The sequence below is a fragment of the Podarcis cretensis genome (genome assembly GCF_951804945.1).
Source record: "Podarcis cretensis genome assembly, chromosome: 12".
NCBI classification, from domain to species: domain Eukaryota; kingdom Metazoa; phylum Chordata; class Lepidosauria; order Squamata; family Lacertidae; genus Podarcis; species Podarcis cretensis.
In genome coordinates, this window is record NC_137181.1 from 56,945,504 (window position 1) to 56,961,843 (window position 16,340).

At 45.5% G+C, this 16,340-nt stretch overlaps 1 protein-coding gene across 1 annotated transcript in view; it reads right to left on the minus strand.

Annotated features, from left to right (window-relative positions):
• Positions 1–16,340, minus strand: part of AOAH (acyloxyacyl hydrolase) — a 99,205-nt gene that overhangs the window by 890 nt on the left and 81,975 nt on the right. Inside the window, exons 19-22 of the mRNA XM_079947603.1 lie at positions 16,173–16,231; positions 14,850–14,909; positions 12,915–13,011; positions 9,171–9,247 (exon numbers count right to left, since the gene is read on the minus strand). Of these exons, the coding sequence (XP_079803729.1) occupies positions 9,171–9,247; positions 12,915–13,011; positions 14,850–14,909; positions 16,173–16,231 (293 nt within the window). The remainder of the gene's footprint in view (positions 1–9,170; positions 9,248–12,914; positions 13,012–14,849; positions 14,910–16,172; positions 16,232–16,340) is intronic.

Below are 16,340 nucleotides of genomic sequence, written 5' to 3' on the forward strand. Positions count from 1 at the left end.
GAGGTTGTGCGTGGCTAAAGAGGAAGCCAAAACAGCGAGCGGGATCCATCCCGCTCGCTGTCTTGGCTTGTGCCATAGCCGCACGCAACCCCTCCGGCAGGGAGAGGTTGCGCCCAGCCTGTACGCTGCTCTTTGGGGCTGGGGGGGAAATAAGATTATTTTTCTTGATTTCCCCCTCTAAAAACTAGGTGCGTCCTATGGTCCGGTGCGCCCTATGGAGCGAAAAATACGGTAAGCAGCTAGTTGCGGCACAAAAATGTGGCCAGTAAAAACAAAACTTGGCACCACTAACATGGCCATGAAATTTAATACTTAACAGTCCCTGGTTCATGGAGATTTCTGTAACTATAACATTATGGGCTGCACATTGCTCAGTTAATCTTATGTTTACCAAATGCCTGTTTCCTTAGATTTGTTTGGCTAATACAGGAACAACGCAAACCAAGTTTTTAGTGCATTTGGAGTGCAAAATTGGTTTGAAAGGAAAATTAGTCCCTGCCTAGCATGCCTTTTACAACAGACTCTCCTATCTAGCTAATATATGTTTTTACCTGATGTGTTTGACCCACAATTTTAACCTTTCATTTTTGCTATATTAAGGTTGATCTACTTTCATCTCAGAATTTCGCTGGGATTTCAATGACTATGTGACTAAAATTAATAAGAAAGCCAGCCTACATCAATGACACACAGAAACTTCAATGCACCTTTAACACATAGTTTTTAGTGATCCTAAACAGATTTCATGTCTTAAACACCAGGAGATTTTTGTGGCAGGAGGCAAAAACCAACACATGTGCACCTTTTCTTTATGAGGAGTGCTAATTTTGTTGCAGGTGCATTTGTTTGGGAACTATAAGTAACCACTAAACAGGTACAGTGGTGCCCCGCAAGACGAACGCCTCGCAAGACGGAAAACCCGCTAGACGAAAGGGTTTTCCGTTTTGGAGGCGCTTCGCTAAACGAATTTCTCTATGGGGTTGCTTCGCAAGACGAAAAAATCTTGCGAGTTCCCGCGGGTTTTTTTTGCTCCCCCCCCTTTCCTAAGCCGCTAAGCCGCTTATCAGCTGTTCCGCTGATAAGCCGCCTCTCAGCTGATCGCTAAAAGCCGCTAGACCGCTAATAGCGCTAATCCGCTAAGCCGTCAATGGGCTTGCTTCGCAAGACGAAAAAACCGCTAGACGAAGAGAATCGCGGAACGGATTAATTTTGTCTTGCGAGGCACCACTGTATAATTCTAGCAAAATCAATTATTGTGTAATAGGAAAATATAATTTTCTCTCACGGATGCATTGTCCCCTGTGTAGGTGGAAAAGTCACATTAAATGGACTACATGGTATTTCAATCTCTTTTCCACCATTGGTAAATAAACATCTCCCTTTCCTGTATTTGAAAAATATACATCACAGCTATTTTTGCCTTAACAGGTTTAGCCTCACCTCTTAAGACTGCAATTACAAACATGTTTACCTGAGAGTAAGTCCAAAGGAACTTACCTATTAGTAAACACATATAGGATTCTACTCTATGAATAGGGAAAGAGACCAATTCCGGTTAATTTGGTTAATCTTGGCTTCCAGCTACTCAACAAATGTAGCAATTTGGGTGGCTCAAAGTATAAAGAAGATGCTTTCATGAAGGTGATTTCTGTCAAGCAACCTCCCATCAGATGTCAAACAATTACCTGACATTCAGAAGACATCTTAAAGCAGCCCTGTTCAGGGAAGTTTTTAATATGTAATGCTGTACTGTTTTTAACACTTGATTGGGAGCCGCCCAGAGTGGCTGGGGAAACTCAGCCAGATGGGCGGGGTATAAATAATAAATTATTATTATTATTATTATAAACCAGGGGTCAGCAAACTTTCAGCAGGGGGCTGGTCCACTGTCCCTCAGACCTTGTGGGAGGCTGGACTATATTTTTTTGGGGGGGGGGGGGATGAACGAATTCCTATGCCCCACAAATAGCCCAGAGATGCATTTTAAATAAAAGGACACATTCTACTCATGTAAAAACACCAGGCAGGCCCCACAAATAGCCCAGAGATGCATTTTAAATAAAAGGACACATTCTATTCGTGTAAAAACACGCTGATTCCTGGACCGTCCGCGGGCCGGATTTAGAAGGCGATTGGGCCGCATCCAGCCCCCGTGCCTTAGGTTGCCTACCCATGGTATAAATTCTGGTGTGGCAACCTGAGGTGCTCAGTTAACAAACAGTTAACAGCAAAAGGACCACTGAAATTCACAGCACAATTTTCTTTAAAAATGTGCTAACATGTCAACAGAAACTTCACCCGCTATGTAATTCTTACTTTCCCTTCCCAAGTTAAACTGAAATGCTGCTAGCTCCATTTCCGCCCTACCATAGAGCTGCCTATATGACTAATTAAATGCTTTTCCAGGTTCACAGAGTTAGATAAGTGCTTCTTTTCAGCTCAGTCTTTTAAAATATGTAAATCACCGCATGAATTTTTCCAGCGTCGGGGTTTTCTGACAAATACATTTTGTCATTTGGAAGGAAAGGGTCCAGCGGCCCTCTAGCTGTGCTCTCCTATCCTTATAAAGTGATTATAATTCTCAGAATAAACTGGTCCGCTTGAGCCGGGTGTATTGCCTTAGAGCTTTCTGAAGCATATAACCATTTTGCTTTATTCGGTTGCGCTGAAATGCATGGCTATGTCAGCAACCAAGCCCTCAAAGCCAGCACTGCCCTTGAAGCTGCTCAGTTACTCAGCCTCCCCGCAGCTTAGATTTGAGGGTTAAGGAAGAAAAGGATGAGGCTATTAAAAAATGGGAAATATTTATTTTGTAAAAAAAACAAAAACCTCCAACCCAACAGGTGGGCTGGGGGGAGAAGGCTGTACAACCTTGCAAATAAGTCCCATATCTAAAAGCTATCCATCAAAGGACAGTATTAAGAATGGGATTTCTAGGCATAATTTATTGAACACTAGGTTTATTTTGTCCTAGATGCCAAGTGGTTCTGAAAATTTCACTCAACTTTAAATGGCATCAATGCACAGGCCATTTATTTATTCTGACGCAGACGACCCTTTCACACTTACTGTGAGCCGAGATGGAGCTCCTTGTACAAAGTGGAATCTCATGTCACGTATCGGAATACAGGAACCACTTATGCAGGCCCAGATTTGTGAGTCTTGCTTTCTCCCTCCCAATAGCAATAATAACCAATCATAAAAAGGTAAAGGGACCCCTGACCATTAGGTCCAGTCGTGGCCGACTCTGGGGTTGCGGCGCTCATCTCGCTTTATTGGCCGAGGGAGCCAGTGTACAGCTTCCGGGCCATGTGGCCAGCATGACTAAGCCACTTCTGGCAAACCGGAGCAGCGCACGGAAACGCCGTTTACCTTCCCGCTGGAGTGGTACCTATTTATCTACTTGCACTTTGACGTGCTTTCAAACTGCTAGGTTGCAGGAGCAGGGACCGAGCAACGGGAGCTCACCCCGCCGCGGGGATTTGAACTGCCAACCTTCTGATCAGCAAGTCCTAGGCTCTGTGGTTTAACCCACAGCTCCACCCATGTCCCATCTGATAACCAATCGTACATTGTTTGAATTGCATATACATTGTGTGCAGGTGCTAATTTCATGGGGGTTACATTCTGGGCCCCTGCATGCACAAGTGAAATTGCGTAAAGTGGGGAGCACTCTCTAAACTTTCTGCCGCTCTCCCTTCAATCCATACCAAAAATACAGTGGTGCCTCGCAAGACAAAAAGAATCCGTTCCGCGAGTCTCTTCGTCTAGCGGTTTTTTCGTCTTGCGAAGCAACCCTATTAGCAGATTAGCGGATTAGCGCTATTAGCGGCTTAGCGGCTATTAGCGGCAAAGCGGCTTAGCGGCTTAGCGGCTAAGAAAAAGGGGGGGAAGCGGAAAAAATTCGCAAGACTCGCAAGACGTTTTCGTCTTGCGAAGCAAGCCCATAGGGAAATTCGTCTTGCGAAGCACCTCGAAAACGGAAAACCCTTTCGTCTAGTGGGTTTTTTGTCTTGCGAGGCATTCGTCTTGCGGGGCACCACTGTACAGCATCCAAAAATATCCACAACTAGAACTGAAGCACTGGAGGAACATGCTGCTGCTGCGCCACCCCACACATTAGCTGTTAGAAGAGGAGGCTGAGCAGCGTAAACAAAGCCCCGCTGCATCTCCGACCATTTTGGGGGCTTTCTCCACCCTCACTGATGTCCTCTTTGGGCTCCAGGGAGGGTCTCTTCACAAGCCACGAGGATTCTCACTGGCAGGTTTGAATCGAATTACTTATTTCCTAGGGCCATCGATTGGGCGTAACTGGGGTGTGTATAGTCATACACAAAATGAAATAATGGGTTCCTTCATAACAAAGGAAAAGCAGAGATGGAAAAGGAGAGAGACAGAGAAATGGTTGCAGCCAAGATAAAGGAGATAGATGACTGAATATTTTGCTGATATTTACTTATTATTTATCCAACTGTTGGTTGGCGAAGAACACAGGCCTCAGTTAAGTGGCTAAGGAACTCCATCTGCACGGTGTTCCTGAATGTGAACACTTGTGGGAAGATCCCACAGGGAAACGGCTCCCACACCACTAGGTAAATATGGGAGAAATGCTGGAAGAAAGTTTGTTTCCAAATTGTAGCCCAAGTCTTTCCACATAACTTTTAAAATATAATCTTATTAAAGGAATTGGATGACTACTTAATTGCCTGAATCCCCAGCAGAGCACGCTTGTAACAGGCTTACGATATATTTATTAAACGGACTTCTATTAGTTTAATAGTTATTACTAAGAATATTTTTTTAAAAAAAATTCAGCATTCTTTCAGTATTCTTTTGAGGGGTATGACAATTAAAGTGGTATTAACTGTCTATATTGAATAGGAACACATGCAAATGAGACAAAACCCACCAAGGAAAGGTATCTGTGTTCAGTGTATTTACAAATATGCTGAGGCTTCAATAGGGACTGAGGCCAAATGTTTCACAGAAAGGGGGTTTTGAGGAGGGGTTTGAACAATGTGAAGGTGTTCTACAAGAGAGCACCAGGTTTAAGCAGCAGCAAGAGAGAAAAGGGTGGAAGTGACTGAGGGAGCAGGAAAACTTAGGTATGAACTTGCAGAGCTTTCAGTCAGCGGAATGAAAATAGAGATCACCCATTTCCCATACTATTCCAGAAGCCTGCTAACCTTCTGGAGCAGATTTTGGTGGGGTGAAGGAGAAAAGAATATCCTCAAATATTGCCTTGATTTCTGTGCCTCTATTGTTAAGATTCCACTGGATAAAAGAGAAGAGGGACACTGAGAGAAGCCAAGTTACAGGGAACCAGGCAGAGGGCCTTCTCGGTAGTGGCACCCGCCCTGTGGAACGCCCTCCCACCAGATGTCAAAGGGAAAAACAACTACCAAACTTTTAGAAGACATCTGAAGGCAGCCCTGTTTAGGGAAGCTTTTACTGTTTAATAGGTTATTGTATTTTAATATTGTCAGGGACTCAGCGGGAGCGCAGGGAGGGGAGGAGATGGAGAGCGAGGGGGAGCAATCCGAGGGCAGCGTAGGAGAAGATGACAGCAGCCCGAGAGATTCCATGAGCCTCTCCAGCGAATCGGAAGATTCACAGAAAGGGGCGCCTATGGCCAGGGCAAGGGGGGACACCCCAGAAGCAAGGGGCCAGCGGGGACTCCCAGAGCAGCAGTTGGAAATCAGGACCAGCTTCCCCACCAGAGCGTAGTGGGGGGGAGGAGTCCCAGGTATCAGAGCCAACATATTCACCACCAGCGAGAGAAGATGAGGCAGGGTTGGCCACGCCTCCATCGGAGAGCGAGGGAACGGTCAAGAGGAAGGTTGCCGGCTGTTCAAATGTACAGGCGAGCGGCACAGAAGGTAGCCCGGATAGGGAACCAGGTCCTAAAGCCCGCCGGAAGGAAGGGGAAGAATCAGGGGGGTTAGCGTCAGAGGAGTCCAGAAAGGATGAAACCCTAGCGGGCAGGAGGGCCCAGAGGAGAAAGAAACTTAGGAAGAGGTGGAGCAAGGCGAGAGTCTTAAACTGGTGTGGAAGGGGCGGAGACCCAGACGGGACTTCACCGGTCTAGGCTTTAAGACGTAGAGCTGCGCGCTGCGGCTTTGAAATGGAAACTAAACCTCAATAAAGACTTTTGTACATAACGACAGTCTGGCGTTGGTCCTCTGTGAGCTGGGACCTAGAGGCAGCTCTGACAAATATGGATACTTATTTTAATTGGAAACTGCCCAGAGTGGCTGGAGAAACCCAGCCAGATGGGCGGGGTATAAATAATAAATTAAATTATTATTATCATTACTACTACTACTAACTGGATATAATCCCTCCAGATCACTGGGGGTGACAGAGCTAGAGGAGCAACAGTCTTGGGCAAGGATCTACTGGAGTACAAGAACAGAGAAATGAATGAGGGCAAGGTCAGGGAGGGCTTAGCAGGTAACAATGCAGGTTTTGTGCTGAATCTGGCAGAGGCAAGGAGCCAATGCAGGAGGTTAAGGAAGGGTGCCGCGTAGTCAGAGCAAATTACTTTGGCAGCAAAGTTCCGGGGAAAAATGAGGGGGCTGAGATGCAGCAAAGGAAGGCCAGAGAGGAGAAGTCATTAAGGCAGGCGGTGGTCAGAACGTTGACTAAAATTTTGCGTCAAGAGAGGGAGGGTTATGTCTTTGCAATCCTGTAAGAGGACAAACAACCTGACTTGGTAACAGATTGAATATAGGAAGCAAATGAGAAAGGGGGTCAAATATAAAGCCGAGGTTGTGCGCTTGTTTAATATGATGAATGGCGATGTTATAAATGAATACTGAAGAGCCTTGCTGGGAAACAGAAGAGCACCAGCCTTGGACACAGTGAGCTTGAGGCAGTGTGAAACATCTAAGCAGAAATATCAGACAGGAAATTTAATGCAAAAATGGATGTGGGGAAGATTATGGAGCACAGAAGTGTCAGGGCTAGTTCAGATGCAGGTCAGCACTCTAATGCAGAGACGAACAGGAAATTTAATTCTTTATTCAAGAAAACAGCAAACAGTGCAGAGAAGCCTCAAGACCGGACCAGCTTCCATATGACCACCTGCTAGGAAGTTCTTGCTTCCCACTTTCTGCTCAGTCCTCCAGAGGTTGCCCACATAGGCATCAACTATGCCGGGAGGGAGCCCTTGCGCATTGTTCTGCCACATGCATGGTTCTTCGTGTCCTTGGAGATAAGGGAGGGTGGGAGCCTAACAGTAGAGCAGGCAAGTTGTGCGGAGTCTAAACTGCTTTCTGCTCTTTCCCTTTTACTCACACCTGTTGCTTTTTCATCAGACAACCATCCTATGCCGTATAGGACCCCCCCCCAAAGTTGATGAGCGTTGCCATTCAAATGTTTTCTGTGTGCCATGTCATGTGATCATGCAGGGCGGGGCTTACCTGCCTCCCCAATATTTTATTCAAGTTGGCACCCCTCCTCTGTCTCCAGTGACCACCCCCCAGGCTCTTAACCTTCCTCATATGAGGCTTCCCGAGGAGGTTCACCGGCTGGTGCTCTCCCCGCCTCCAGTCATCCAGCCAGTCCCTGACAAGAGGTTACCGTATTTTTTGCCCCATAAGACACACCTGACCATAAGACGCACCTAGTTTTTAGAGGAGGAAAGCCCCGTTTTGGGGGGATCTGCTCACAGTTGTGCAGCTTCTTTTGCAAAGGAGGAAAGCCCTGTTTTTTTGAGGATCAGCTCAATGTTGTTGAGCTTACTTTGCAACGGGGAAAAATCCTGTTTTTATGGGGTTCAACTCACAGTTATGCAGCTTCTCTAGGAAAGGAAAGGGAGCCATTTCTACAGTTTCCAGACAGATAATCTAACCAGCCAGTCACATGTCGCTGGGGAAACAAACAGCCTCCGTCTGCAGAACATTCAACAATGGAGGCCGGGGCCAGAAAGGGAGCCAGCAATTGACCACACACTCGCTCCATAAGACGCACAGACATTTCCCCTTACTTTTTAGGAGGAAAAAAGTGTGTCTTATGCAGAGAAAAAAACGTATGTTATTGTCATCATAATCACCTAGGATTCTCGCCCATCCATAAGGTCTGGGCAGGGTTATGACAATTAAAAAAATACAGTATAAAAATTGTCAGGGACTGGGCAGAGGAGGAGTAGTAGAGACTGCCTCCAGTGTGGTGTAGTGGTTAAGAGCGGTAAACTCGTAATCTGGTGAACCGGGTTTGCGTCTCCGCTCCTCCACATGCAGCTGCTGGGTGACCTTGGGCTAGTCACACTTCTCTGAAGTCTCTCAGCCCCACTCACCTCACAGAGTGTTTGTTGTGGAGGAGGAAGGGAAAGGAGAATGTTAGCCGCTTTGAGACTCCTTAGGGTAGTGATAAAGCGGGATATCAAATCCAAACTCTTCTTCTTCATCATCATCATCCTGACCCTTCCAGGGAGGAGAAAGAGGAAGAGGAAGACAGTATAGATGTACAACAGGGGTTTTGATGGAGGTCACAGCTCAGAGGCAGATGAAGGGCAAAGTTGGGAAATCATGGGAAAGGTAGAGCAGCTGACTGACACGTCATTAGAAAGCATTCCAGACCCTCCATCTCCCAGAACCCGGTGAGCCTTAAAAGTAGGAGACCAAAGAGCTCAAAGACAGAGGACACTTAGCAGCACCCGTAGAGGAGGTGATGATGATGACGAATGTGGAAGAGGGAGAGACATGGGGAGGTGCTGAAGATTCACTCAGGACAAAGCCATTATCCAAGAGGCTGGGTTCTATAGCCTCTCTCTGTAAAAATTGAAATAAAATAGGACTGTTAGAAACTTTTCCTTGTCTTTATACTTTCCTGGGCAACCAGCTGGGAGCCGGTGACAGCATCCTGCCAGAAATCCATCTAAAAAATAGTCAAATGGGTTCTAATGTAGAATGTCAAATGCTGGGGTAGAGAGGCGTTATCTTCAATGTAAAGGTGATGTTCAAAGATGGGCTAGATGAAGACAACCCAGGAATTCAGGACAGAATGTGGGAGAAGCAAAATAAGAGTTCCTTCATCTGAAGACAGAAAGAGGTTGTGGTACATCCAGAATGCCCTTGAGGACCCCCCTATTCCCTTGAGAACCCACATTTCTCATTATTGTGCCTTTTGCCTCCTATTCCTACCCACTGCCCTTCTCGGCTACTTACCTGGTTAGGATGAAATCCATCCACAGGTTCTATTAGCTGCCAGGCCTCTCCTCCAGACTTCTGCCACATCTCAGCAACTGTAAATGAGATAATCACAGCAGATTATGCACGGCACGTATAAGCGCCACATCCACTTCACCCAGCATCACAGGTAGTATTTTTAGCAGATGAGTTGTGCACATGAAGATTATGATGATTTATGAAACATTGTCAGAGCCAATACTGCATCCAATCCCCTTTCCTTCCAGGCGGCATTTAAGCCTTTCCAAGATATTTATGCAAGGTAAACTCTTGGAGCATAAATGCTGGCAGAAGAACACACATTCGGTTCCAAGTAAGAATGAGGCTCACATGAGGCAAAGGTACAAAATACGTAAACTAAATTCTGATTGAACACATTCCGTCTCCTATTCTTCACTCACCTCTTTCACAAAATCAAAATTCAAGGTCATTGCTTTCTGGAAACAAAATGGACAGTTGTGGTTATATATGTGCTTGGATCTGAACCGTTTTCATTACTGCATACGACTGGTCCAAACGGTCAGATGTTGCTATGAGGTTCAGATATGCCAAGCCTCATGCCAAAGGTCCCAAACTCTTCTTGGGACATCATGCCTTACCCCGGGCAACCTTCCAAATCCCCCATCTCTGTTCACACTTCAGAGCAGGGGGGAAGGCCAGTTTTCTTGCATTGCCAATGTCCCTGTAATGTTCCTTGCTGGCCCTAGCAGGTTGTTTTGCATGGGCTAGCCCAGGAATTCCTCTGCAGCCTGTATAAAAGGTAAAGGTAAAGGACCCCTGACAATTAAGTCCACTCGCAAAAGACTGGGGTTGCGGCGCTCATCTCGCTTTACTGGCCGAGGGAGCCGACGTTTGTCCGAAGACAGTTTTTCCGGGTCATGTGGCCAGCATGACTAAGCCACTTCTGGAGAACCAGAGCAGCGCACAGAAACACCGTTTACCTTCCCGCCGGAGTGGTACCTATTTATCTACTTGCACTTGGACGTGCTTTCAAACTGCTAGGTTGGCAAGAGCAGGGACCGAGCAATGGGAGCTCACCCCGTTGCGGGGATTTGAACCACCGACCTTCTGATCGGCAAGCTCTGGGCTCTGTGGTTTAGACCACATCACCACCCGTGTCCCTTCAAATCCCAAATAATCAAAATCCTACCATTTATTAATTTCCAAGGTTTTTTTTTTATGGGGGGGAGACCTATAACAATACTAATCTCTCACAAACTGACAGCTACCATCATTTTCAGTCTATTATGCCCCCACCTGAATACATCAGATTTCTTGCATGTGAACAAACACATATGACACCCAGCTCTGTGATCTAGATTTTAAAAAAACACTTTCAATGTTGGGAGTTTAAGAGGGTTAAAGGAACTATGACAGAAGCTCACTGTGTGTTCACACATTCTTTTTTCCTCACTTTCCACTTTTTCAGGTTTTTAAGCGCTACAAGAATCTGTGAGCAGCACTGTTAAGAGGAAGGAATTTCTATAGCAGGAATGAGCTTCATGGGGGACTTAAGAAACAGTCTAAAATTCTGGGTGAGGCCTAATCCACAATGAAACCAGTGCCAGGGCTCTCAAACTCCAAAAATTAGGACGTCACCCAAAGCCGGAGGGGTGGAGGGAGAGATTGCAATAGCTGCTGAATATTTAATAATACTTTGAGACTCCAAAAAGGGGGTTGCACTAACTTTAGCAAAAAGAAAATGAAAAATAGGTCAGTGAAGAGAGCAGAGGCAGGCGAGAAGGGGAACTGACAAGAGATGCTTCTACTAAGCCGAAGCCTTTAATTGTAAACACGATTATGGGCCTGTGACAAACATTCCCTAAGGTTGTGTTGCATTTTCTTTTGTTTGCCAACGTGAAAAGGTAAACCCCATTGATTCCCCCACCCAACCCAGACTCAATATATTTAGCACTTCGAAGTAATTTGGCTCATCAGCAATCAGATAATGACTCTCATGAAACATTAAGAGGGTATTCAGAATGGTTTTGATTTAAGCGACGGATCCCTTAATAATTTATTGTAAGCGAAGAATAAGTGATTGCATAACTAAGTAAAAGGAATGTTTAGGAAGCAAAGTCTGTAAGCCTCTTACGTCTGGATCCTGCAAGAAAAGATCCACAAACTACTGCTTACACATACTGTTTCCTTGCTGGGTTGGCACCCACATGAGTCGACTGAGAGCCAGGTACACATTCATGTAGCCAGTGGTCTACAGATTTGGGCTAGACTAGCCGACCATCCAAAATCTGTATTCTCCACCAACACTGTCCCTTCCTCAATGGAGGGATAGATTCTTGTTTTGGGCATCACGGTGAGCTCAGGGCCAGCCCACTCATGAGACAAGGTGCGGTGACTGCTTCAGGTGGCAGGATCCACAGGGGCAGCAGGTGTCAGTCTTTCTCTCCTCCCCCCTTCTTCCCTGGTGGGGAGGGGGGTGCCAAAATATCTTGGGCTGGCCCTGGGAGAACACAAGGTCAGATCAGAATTCAGCCTCTGGACCAGTGGGGCTTCTGCTAGCAGAAAAAGTCACCCGGGTCCCCTCAATGGTTCTAGTAGTCCCTGTGGAAGCCTTCTCACCACTCACCATTAGTGCTGCTGATGCGGGTGACTGCTGGAACTAACAAGGGGAGAGGGGGAGTCGGCTGTATGCAAGAACCTTCTAACCTCTGGATCCAGCAAATGTTAAAATATAAGCCAGGCTATCTTCCTGTGTTGAGGAGTTAGCCTGGGTTATGTGCCATTAAGGGAAACAAAGGAAAGAGGAGGTGGCAAATGGGTGGGTGGGTTAGAAGGATGAAGCCACGAAGTTGAAAGTTGCAGTGATGTGAGCTAGTAGCAAAGCAGCAAGCTCGAGAGTGATTGATTTCTGTGGCTGTGGAAGAAGCATGATCCTCCTGGGGTGTGGACGCCGCGATGCCCTCCATCACAGGCTCAGGTTGTATATATATGTAAATAAAGACACCACAGTCTCTGCTGTCCCTCATTCCCAAAGGAAACACAAACCCGGGGTAAGCGCCTGGAACCCCTGGAATCTCGCACCACTCTGAGATTGGGGTGGTGTGTTGTTGCTGGGTCCACCCCCCAACTGTCACCTCCTAGAGCCCTGTGGCCCTGGTTGCCTCCCTTTTCTGACACTGCTTGCACATCGGTGCTCTCTGAGCATGCAGGAGAGAAGAGGCAGGGCCACATCCTCCAGCTACCTTGTTTCTGGGAAACCCAGCCAGATGGGTGGGGTATAAATAATAAAATTATTATGATTATTATGATTATTATGATTATTATGAATATTATGAATATTAATATTCCCTGTTTAGGGAAGCTTTTAATGTTTGATGTATTACAGTATTGTAATATTTTTTGGGAAGCCACCCAGAGTGGCTGGGGAAGCCCAGCCAGATGGGTGGGGTATAAATAATAAATAATAATAATAATAATAATAATAATAATTATTATTATTATTATTATTATTATTATTATTATTGGTAGTTATCAATCCTGGGCAAGTGAATGGAGTGCAGCAACAGCAGGTTGTCCCATTCAGGGATTGGGGGCCCACTGACTGCACCTTTCCCAAGCCCCCCCCCCCCAGTACCCAAACCCAGGGGCGTCCTTAGGGAAACAAACAATTGGAATTTGTCTTTTGGACTGGTAGGCATCACTCCTCCCATCTAGTGATATGTATCAAGTGGGTTTTTATTCATATCCTCTATAAAAGCTTACCTTCCTTCAGTGGGTAATCCATGTAGAAAACATCAAAATTGGCATATTTCTCGGATTTTGCCAGCTCCTTCAGGACACTGGAAAGCTGTAAGGCTCTCTGTGGGGTGTCGGGAATCCACAAGAAATATATGTGTGAATTGTTTTATTGTTATGAGAACTCTTACCCATCTCTGCCTGCCAGGAGTCCAGAGCAGCTTACAGTAATATGCACAATAAAACAACATGCAAGCTTTGTGTGGCCACACTGCTTTCAGTTTCTGCGCACAAAAACAAGTGTGAAATTAAATCTGCCATTTAACGTCCAAGTCACAGAGCTGCCCGCCCCCCTTTGCTTGGACAAACAGCTGACTTTGCTTACAACCTTGACCAATACGGTATTAAGATATTGGCACAGTATATAGAGCAACATTCCCCTGCAAGGTTCAGAGCTTCACAACCAAGGTATGCATTCAATGCCAGCGTAAGCCATTTCCAGTCGGTAGAAAGACAATTCCCTCCTGGATCTGCTGTAGGCAAAACTGCTTGAGCGAAAGGTCCCTCAAGTGCCACTATTTGCGTGTCGAGGTCCCCAAGTCCACCCCAATAACTCACACATCACACAGAAATTTTTGTTTAAGATTTTTGGCATAATTTTGGCCACAACTTTATTAAAATACAAATTTGTGAGTGGTTGCGTAGGCATTGGTTGTGACTATCTGCCCCCACCATGGGGGACAGACTGACATTCCGCACGATGCGAAAGTCAGAATGGGGGAATACACTTGGGGGTTACACGGAGCAGGGAACCTGCCCTCACCCCAAATGCAACCAGGAGCTCATTGCTATGGCCCGAGCCCCCTTGACAGAGTGGACAAGCAATAGTTAGCCCCCAATTCCTTTAACGGAATCCCTTGCAGCAGCAGCATTAGAGGGGCAGGCAGAGCCAATCCATGCCCCTCAACCAACCAAACCATAAACCAATGCCTAACCGCAACCTTACAAGTTGTGACGATTTGCAACGCAGTAGGCAAAAACCAAATGGCCCCAGCCAATCAGCCAGATGGACAAAATTCTTACCAGGCCCCCGCTCCAAAGCAGACGACCCCATGACAGGCATAGCAAGGTCAAAGCGAACAACCCTATTCTAGGGAGGGAGGGACGGGCAATCCAATGCACGGGCGAAAAGAGGAAGCCCTAGCCTCGTGCAAGGAGTTTTACTATTTCTGGCTGTCAATCAATAAATGGCAACATTAACTTCTTCCCAACAACAAGGGAAGCCCCAATCGCATCAGTGGCCAACGATCAATTAGCCCGCCCCCAACTTTGGAGTGTCCTGGCAGCCCCCACCGCAACACGTGCTCTCCATGAAGGAGAACACGCTTTGTCAAATTCATTTATAACTGATTCAGATGTCCAAGACAGCACAAACTACAGTTCTTCCTTGTGACTGAGCTGCTTCAGACATCATGAGGAGGGGGAGTGCCTGCTTGCAAGCCCCTCCATGCCAAGACCCCCTTGCATGTAGAAAGCTAGCACAACAGGGAAAATATTACGCTAGAAGCACTTGATACCTATGCAGGCTGCTTTCAAAAATGTTCATTCTTAGGCAAGGCAGTCCCATAAAACGTCTATTAGCTTGTGCCCAACCTTGAAGATTTAAGTGAGATATTACTCTGGGGAAGAACAAGAACTGGCAGGCTATTTTGCTGGCATTTGAACCCCATGTACATTAAGCAGATTGTTTAAATATATAAGAAACTGAATCCGATCTGAGCATCTTGAACTGAAGCAGAACAATACAAGCCCTTGGTGATATTAGGAGTCTTCACTAAAACAGGGATATAAAATATCCTGTCCTTTAAAACCTTATTTCCTTCTTACAGCAGAAGTCCAAATACCGTCTTTAAAAATAGAATATCTGAATATATTTTAAAATTACTTTTATATTAAACATACCTCTGAGGTCAGGTTCCTAAGAGTGGCATTTGCAGACATCCAGCCAACACATGGAGAAGACTGTGTGAATGCAGAAAGATTTAAATATTTGTGTGTGTAAATAATAATAATAATAATAATAATAATAATAATAATAATAATAAATGTCTATTCACCTTTCCTCTGAAGATGACAAGGTGGTTTATTATTATTATTACTACACACACACACACACACAAAAAAATACATAGTAACAAACAAAAAGAATGGCCCCACACAAGCAGTTTAAAAGACCATAGTTTAATTAGCCAAAGGGAGAAGAGGAATGTTTTTGCCTCACACCTAAAGAATGAAGGCACCAGGAGACAGAGAAAAACCTCCATTAACTGGAAGGCTGGAGATGTTATCAAAAACATTGCATGTATTTTTTAAAACAAAGTGTTACCGTTTCAGACCTAGGCAGGAAACATAGAGTGAAGGAGATAATTCAGATTAACAACTGAAATTCAGAAAACAGATGTTCTTAATAGATGCGGACTCAATCGTCTGTAATCTCTGGCGTGTTGAAGAACTTTACATCTGTCTGGAGCACTGAAACTCAGGGATGGCCTATAAGAACTTAGGTGCCCTAAACAAAATATTGAAATGAGATCCCCCTTCTTCTCCCCCCAGTTAAGTTTGGATCCTGTCATCACTCCAGGATTTCATCTATTCAATTTGTCCTTGGGGCTTTTTGATCCCAAGAGACTTGCTTTTGCCCTGGGCAACACTTTGGTACGAAACAGCAAGGTATGGGGACTAGCAGGGGAATCCAGTACTCATCTCCTTCCATTTGCTTCTTCTTCAAAGTTCCACCTTGTGATAAGACCAGCCCTGTCTAAAAGCCGAGAGATTATCTCATAGTCTATACTTGCTACATACAGTTACATGCCTAATTACTTTACGCCAGGGGTCAGCAACCTTTTTCAGCTGTGGGCCGGTCCACCATCCCTCAGACCATGTGGTGGACCAGACTATATTTTGGAAAAAAATAATGAACAAATTCCTATGCCCCACAAATAACCCAGAGATGCATTTTAAATAAAAGCACACATTCTACTCATGTAAAATCACACTGATTCCCAGACCATCTGCAGGCTGGATTGAGAAGGCAATTGGGCCACATCCGGCCCCCGGTCCTTAGGTTGCCTACCCCTGCTTTACGCTCTTCCTAAAGGAAGGTCCGTTTACGAACCTCACGAACTTCCACCACGACTAGATGTCAAACCAACAGAATGCATCACCTCTCACACTCAGCTTTTTTCAGCCCAAGATGTAATTTCATTGGATATTCAGGCAACTTACCTGTAGACAGGTGAGAAACGAGAAAAAATGTTCGTATGTGACATCTTTGTTCAACTGGCCTGGAAAACAGAAATATTTTCAAAACTGACCACGTGAAAACATATCACGTCCCTTGCTGGAAATGCATTAGAAATCTGCCTGGCGAGAGTATCTGAGTGACCGTGTTTG